Source organism: Morus notabilis, unplaced genomic scaffold, assembly GCF_000414095.1.
Source record: "Morus notabilis unplaced genomic scaffold, ASM41409v2 Scaffold566, whole genome shotgun sequence".
Taxonomy (NCBI): Eukaryota; Viridiplantae; Streptophyta; class Magnoliopsida; order Rosales; family Moraceae; genus Morus; species Morus notabilis.
The window spans coordinates 184,822-192,266 of record NW_010365282.1 but is presented as its reverse complement, the minus strand read 5'-3'; the positions used below and the strand labels follow the sequence as shown (position 1 = coordinate 192,266).

The 7,445-nt window shown below is 37.2% G+C and overlaps 1 protein-coding gene across 1 annotated transcript; it reads right to left on the bottom strand.

Annotated features, from left to right (window-relative positions):
- Positions 1 to 2,881: 2,881 nt before the first annotated feature.
- LOC21389432 lies at positions 2,882 to 6,747 on the bottom strand. Its single transcript, XM_010107689.2, has 5 exons — positions 6,636 to 6,747; positions 4,666 to 4,938; positions 4,294 to 4,440; positions 3,586 to 4,025; positions 2,882 to 3,487 (listed from the first exon to the last, which is right to left on the bottom strand). Exons 1-5 carry the CDS (start codon positions 6,745 to 6,747, stop codon positions 2,882 to 2,884), a joined length of 1,578 nt encoding a protein of 525 aa, XP_010105991.2.
- Between the last annotated feature and the right edge of the window lie 698 nt (positions 6,748 to 7,445).

Below are 7,445 nucleotides of genomic sequence, written 5' to 3'. Positions count from 1 at the left end.
TGAAAAATTCAATTAGGCTGAATTTTAGTTGTTTTTAAAGGGTAAAAACATCATTTCAAGCATTGGATATAGTTGGGAGCATTTTCCAATCCATGGAGGGGTATTTTTGGTATTATTGAAAAAATTAACGTCAAACTTGGGTCAGGAGCCACGGTCAACTAACAAAGTTGGTGTCTCTGCAATTTTTTTAAAAAAAGTTAGGAGATGTTGATGTGATTTGTCTTGCCAAGGGAGTGTCTCTATTATTTTGATAAGGCACAGAGGGTGTCACTATAATAACTTAAAATGAAATTCTCAAAGAAATTGTTGACCGAAAAATTTAGTCAACTAAAGATTAACTCTCCAGGAACACTCGCAGACGTTTCTCATGAATTAGTCAAAGATTATGGTTGCAGCAAAATAAAAAACACATAAATTTATAGTGGTTCGGCAAGAAATCTTTGCCTACGTTCACTTGTGGATGCACAAATATTTTACTGACTACAATCTTTTCAAGCAGTAGAATAGTGCGTCAAAAACTTAATGAATCAAGCCGGCTCTATTTATAGGCCTTTCACATATTAGAGATCTCATCTACATTTCCCGAGGAGATCATCCTGTTTCACCTAAATCTTGGGATCTGGCAGTTGTACATCTACGATTTTAACTACCAAATCAGGCCAATCACCTTTATTAGTTATCTGATTTCCTGACCCGAATCGTGGCAATTGTAACAGTGTATCTTTTCTTGAGTTGACGTGGTTTGGTTTAGATTTGACTGGGCTACTCTCTCGACGTCGTGAACCTCACGGCTTGGGTGGAGTTCTCGATGCATATCCTCCTCCTGCATGAACTCATGTCGTCTTGAGGGCATCCTACGTACTACCTTTTCCTCGATGTCAGCAACCAACTCTCGACTGAGGATACCTCGGCGCTTGACAGCCAAAGGAACGATCGATTGCTGGACCGTGACGTAACATAAATAATTGTTGTTTGGTTACCTTTGGGTAAAACAGGTTTGGATTTATGTGAAAAAATGGAATTGGTAGGTTGGTGTGTTTGATTTGAGGCATTGTCCATGCTAGACGTGAATATTTGACTTGGGTCAGCTTGGTTGTTGGGCTTTGTGAACTGATTTGGGTCACTGGACTTGCTCGGCTCCGAGAACGAGATATTTAGGAGGATACCACAACTGTTTAGTGTGGATTGCCTTGTGCCGGGAGGAGAAAAACTCTTCCAATTTCAGCTACGGCTAGTTAAAAAAAGAAACTGTGTAGACCAAAATACCCAAAGCTACTCTTTTGCTCTTCCTCTCTCCTCTCTCTCTCTCTCTAACCTGCTAGACTTCGTCGCCAGCCTGGGCCATTATTGGAGATGATCTCCTCCCCTCTTCACCAGCATCAACAAGGCGTCGTGCGTCACCGGAGATCTACAGTATTTGATTTGCGACGATGAATCGAGGCAATCTCCACTCAGCAGCGGCAGACAGAATCTCGCGGTGCTAAGGTTCGAAGATCTCCAATGAAGGAATTTGATCTCCCACAGTGGCAAGAAGATCTAAGATCTCTGAGGGAGGGCCTTGAGGCGGTATGGACTGCTCGTGGAGATCTGACATTTCTTGTGCCCGAGATGCGCGGATAAACCGACCGCGCACGACAGCCACGGTGGTGGAGATCGTCTCCGGTGCTTGATGTCCGACTATTGTTTAGTTTTTTTATCTGTGAAATGTTTTTATTATTTGTTATGTATTTTTTTTGTTATTTTGTAACATTTTGTATGTTTATAGTATTATGGTAGTGGAAGTGCTAATGGTAATGGTGGATACTAGCTGGTATGACGACCGGACGCCGGTGTTGCAGTTGAATACTGGTCGGTATCACGATTGGGTACTGGTATTGTGGCCGGATATCAATCAATATCCCATGGTATCATTGCCAGATACCTACAAGTATCCTAAGGATATTTAGAATTTTGAATATATTATGATGATATAGTTATGGTATTCTCTGTAATAGTTTATGTTTTTGTACATATGTCAATCTAAGCTTAAAATCTGTGGCATTTCCCTTAAAAGTCCTCTGGGAAATTATCTTGATCTATTTTAAAAAACAGAATTTATTGCCAAGATTTAGCCAATAGCTAGTCCAAATTCTTATAAGTAATATTTCTGAGCTTCGGAGTCTTTTGGGCTACAGACCTAGTATTCTTTGAACTTGCGCTCTTTGGGCTCGAATTTTTCAAAGACGCACTTGGGGTTTTGCCTTGGAATTAGATTCAAAAGGTTTTCTCTTGTATCAAGGAATTATAATTAAAAAATTATTTTTATAATCTTAAATGGTCGAACTAAAAATAATAAACTCTTACGCTAATTAAATTCTAATGTAGGTGAAATTATGTTGTGCGTAAAATATTATTATTAATATTTTTGCTTAATCACTCACGTCTTATAGGTGGGGAAGAAGGAGCACACTCACAGAAAACGTGAATCTAAGGAAGGACAGACATATGCAACTAAAATAGGAAATAGTAGAAGATACACATAAAGATACAGACCACTAAGGAACAGATCCTGGCATATATACAAAACTATAATACATGAAAGAGTTCTGCTAAACATGTCCGCGGAGCTGCAATTCCCCACGCACATATAAAGATACAGACCATTAAGTGACATATCCTGAAATAACAACTATAATACATGAAAGAGCCCCGCTAAACAGCTCCGCTGAGCTAAGGCTCCGCACACACATGGGGGTGGGCCCCACAAGAGCATGGGCCCACCTTATATGTCTGCGGAGCCATTCAGCGTCGCGGAGCCATTTAGCTTTTTTCTACATGAAAAGTGCACGCTCTCATCACACAAGCTAGCGTCCTGTGATTCCACGTACAAGCTGGCACTTAGTTACTTATGAAGCACATGATTCTTGCCTTTCCCTGACAAAGGTCTGGAGACAAATGTAGAATCCCACAATTTCCATAGAAGTTGGTACAGTTGTACGAGAATAACTAAAGCAACTGGAATAGATATACCCATAAAAGTCAGAGTAGGAACCCACTTTAGTCCATCACGAGGAAGAGACACGGAGAACCTTCCAATGAATGCTGCCATCATGCTTGACATAGAGACGAAAAGTGTAGCAACTCCGACTATTAGCTTCAAGGGTAGCAAACAAAGGAAATCCTTTTTTCCGTAATTTGATGTGAGAATGGAGAAGAACACTAGGGTTGAGACTGAAGATGAAACTAATGCTACTGATTCGGATACGTTGAGAACGTCCGATGAAAACGGAGTTCTTTCTTTAATATTGTTTATAGCATGGAAGGCCGCTGTAATAACTAGAGTGGTAAGAAGCAGGGAAACCAACATGCATGATGTAGCTGTACTTTTCATCCAATTCTCTCCATCTTTAAGCATTGTGGCATGTTCTAAAGTGAATAAATCTTGAGGGGTTAAGCCATTAGAATTTTTCTTTTCTGCGTAAGATGGTAGCATGATCTTCTTCACAGCCTGCAAAATTAAGTATTCAAATCGAAGATTAATTACCAATCTGTTGGATTCACAGGAATGCGGGGAACCGAATTTATAGCTATATGTAAAGGGTTTACCTCAAACCATAATAACTCCTGTTGTAATTGCAATATTCCTCCAACCTCAGGGTTCAATCTATGTTTAGGCGGTAATGTCGCAGCGAGGTGTAAAATATTGTTATTCTCACCGTCTTCGTAGGTTAATATGACTTCTTTGACGAAGCCAGTCTCATGTATTAGATTGAAGATGTTTGCATGACGATTTAACACTGCAACATGGAAGATGGTTTGGTTTTTCTCATCCACTTCCCATACCAGATCAGGGTAAGAGTGAATAAGCTCCGCCAAAAATTGAAAGTTCCCTAATTCGGCCGCTTCAAATAAAAATCTTGATGGTTTGTCAATAAGTTGCTTTACCTCCAAGTCAGGTAAAGAAACCAAAATTTCTTTCCATATGCCTCTCGTAAGTTTAAGGGCATCGCTCTCTACAGAATTTGTATGGTATGAGGATGTCAAACCTAGGATGATGGAGTTAAATCAGTACTAAATACAACTTCTATTATTGATGTAGTGAGATTTTATTGATGTAGTGAGAATTCTTTATAACATGGCTTCGCTACACCGTAGCCTATGCTAGCTTATTAGGCAAGTGGAAACATTAGAAATCCAAATTGTCTGCACGGAATATTTGCATCTGTTAATTTGCCATACTAACAGTCTAATACCTTTCTAAATATAAAACAAAACAGGAAAAAACAAAAAAGGGGGTAGTAGAAAGAAACATACTTCTGTTAAAGTAGCTCTTGCATAAGCTTGTATTTCGCTTAAAAAATGCCAATGGCTTTCGAGCTAAGACATGCAGCGCTGTCTCACCATTTACGTCACGCGCGATGGCCAGTGCACTGTTGTCGTCAAGCATTTTCAAGGCTAAACCTATATATAGACGCGGTCCAATATCCATAAAGACTAAAGTCAGAAAATTGTAGCTTATATAGCAGTATGTTAAAAGTAATAGAGATAATTAACTAGTAAGGAGAACTATTAATGGTCACTAAAAGCGAGCGGGCCGGCAGTATTCAAATCGCTTGTTTCCCCGCCCGCCCGGAATCAGTGGCAACTCAGTATTTTTTTCCATCCAAATCATAACAATTTCTACACTTCCAGATACAACAGCTAAGCAAAAGGCGGTGTTCCCATTGCAATCTTGCAATTCCACCTCTGCTTCGTCCATCAAATCCAACAATTGCTTCACAAAATGAACATCTTTCGCTCCTGCGGCCACGTGAAGAACAGTTTCTCCTGCTATTGTAATAGCCGCATGTAATATTTTCTTGTCTTCCATGATGATTGTTTGAGCGGCTGTCCAGTCACCCCTCAATGCAGCTCTGTATAGGGGAACCCCTGCATGTAGATATTGTTGTCTTGCCTCTCCTGCGTAAAATTTTGAAAATATATATGTAAAATATTGTTCGTTCATTTCGTCAAGCGCCGCATCACAAATTCTTTTACTATGTCCCCCTTTTTTTTATAATTATTTATAAAAACTTACTTTCACTTAAACTAGAGTTACTCGTTCTATATTTCAAATTAATCGGTTTACACATGAAACGATGTTCAGTACTAAATAGGATGATCAGAAATTTTTTTCGACCTGATTTATATTAATTTACTATCTTGACCATGACAACAAGAAATACTCCAAACTACTCTATGCTCTCAGTAACATAATTTGAGTGCCAAACCGGTAGTTTTCTCTCAAGAGTTGACCGGTGAATTTCAAAAACCTCAGACTCGATTGGTTCTTGACCTTGATGATACATAATTTAGTATCAGGTATTAATTTACCGCTCCTTTAGTGAATACAAGGATACGTTACTATATGCTCTGTGAGCTCTACTGGAGGGAGCTAACATGTTCGTCTTCGGCGACGGTCTCTCAGGAGCCGCCGTCATGGGGAGTGATGAAACTCAACATGGATGCAGCCTTTTAAGGATGGTTTTGGTGTGGTGGCTCGAGACTATATTATTGTTGACTGTCTAGCTGAGTGCCTGAGGCAGAAATGATGGAAATCGAGTTTTCCTTCGTTTGGAGGCATATTGTCATCAAAACTTAATATCCGTTTGGTTCGCTAATTTGAGTTTTTAATTCGAGTTGAGATGTGATGTTGTGTGAGAGCTTTTTACTGTAGCAAAAAAGTTAGATGTGACTGTTTCTGAGAACTTTTTATTGTAGCAAAACTCGAATTCTAAACTCGAATCAGCGAAAAGAACGGGACCTTAAGCATTGAAACACTTATTTAACGCTAATTAAAGCACGAACCATGACCTTTCTCTTCTAAAGTCATTAGTTTTGAAAAAAGCTCGTAGTTCTTTAATTTAATTTGTATTGTAATTTCTTCAATGCTATTAGTTTTGAGTCTTTAGTTGCAATTTTTTCTTCTTCACTTTTCCATATTTTCTGCGAATGATTAAATTTTAAAAGATGTTATTTTTCTGACATTAATTTGTATCAATTAATAGATTAATAGATTTCTATTTTATTTTATTTTTTGCATAGTATATTGACTTATGTTTAACGCTACCTAAGTCCCATTTTAGCCTTTTCTTGTTATGTTTTTCATGTGTTAAACACTATTAAGTAGTTTCCTAGAATTCTTAGGTATACTGTATACTGAACTTCAATCCACGATCAACATCGGTAGAGAAATTCTTTTGCTAGTTCCACAAGTATTGAGAATCACGTATCAGAACACTGTTAAAGAGAAAATATATAGATATACACACACATATATATATATATTTCGTAGTGGCCTTTATTTAATGCGTTGTGTTCCCGGTTTTCAGCTTAATAATAGAACTTTATTCAAGAATAAAATAAAATAAACCTTATTAGCTATCTTGGAATGGGCAAGAATTAGTCTTTTATAGCTATATATGTTTTTCAAAAAGGAAGAAAGAGAGCGAAAGGAGGGTAAGAGACTAGAGAGGCTTGTATATTGTCAAGGGATGTCCAGCTTGTTTTGGGATTCTTTCTTTTTCTTTTTATTTTTGTCTTTGACAACTAGTTTGACCCTTTGACAACAAAGGAAAACGGTTCTTTCAAGTAGAGTTGACAGATTTATAACTTACTGGAATCTTCCAGTAGGTAGGGCAAAGGCTTCCTGTACTGATCTACTACGTTCGCATGCTGTTCTGGTCCCGGATCTTGCAATTTGCTTGGTCTGACATCTTCGGTTCCCATTTCTATGGTCTTTTAAAGGAAATTCTACATAGAAACTGATGTATCAAAGACATTTGAGGGAAAAAAAAAACAAAAAACAAAAACAAAAACAAAAACCAAAAATCAAAACTAAAAAACGAGCACAAACAAAACACTTTTCAAATAAACACTTGCACCCGGCAAAAGGTACATTTTTTAAGACTTTGATACCTGAATCATAATTTATAATTTTACCCAGGTGCGTCGTGATTCATGAGGGAATAGTGTCTTGAATCTACTGCAGCTTGTTTTATTTTAATCAATATTTAATAAAATGGTAACAGAGGAACAAAAGATATACCAGTACATGCCAATAATTGAGTTGGCACACTTATCAAGACCATAATACAAATAATATGTAACATATCATAACTATTAAGTTTTTATTTGTCCTCTAATACACAATACTATTTCAAATATTTTTTTCCTCTTTATCATAATTATTTCAAATATTGTTTTTCCTTTTTATCATAATTATTAAGTTTTAAAAGTTGTAAAAAGTAAAATTTAACTTAAAATAATTTGAAAATGCAAATTACAAATGTAAATTAAAAAAGTAAACATATCAACAGATAATAATCAGATGTTAAATTTGCTACAAATTTATCATATGTTATGCATGGTGGCACAGCAAAGAGCACTGAATTAGAAAGCGTTTTTTACACTCCAACGAATCATAC

What these genes read in the sequence shown, in the direction of transcription:
- LOC21389432 (XM_010107689.2), bottom strand. Translation starts at nt 6,747, where the DNA reads ATGGGAACCGAAGATGTCAGACCAAGCAAATTGCAAGATCCGGGACCA. An exon ending in CTTAGCTGTTGTATCTGGAA is followed by an intron (nt 4,441 to 4,665) that starts GTGTAGAAATTG and finishes GTCTATATATAG; the next exon opens with GTTTAGCCTTGAAAATGCTT. An exon ending in AGGAGTTATTATGGTTTGAG is followed by an intron (nt 3,488 to 3,585) that starts GTAAACCCTTTA and finishes TTAATTTTGCAG; the next exon opens with GCTGTGAAGAAGATCATGCT.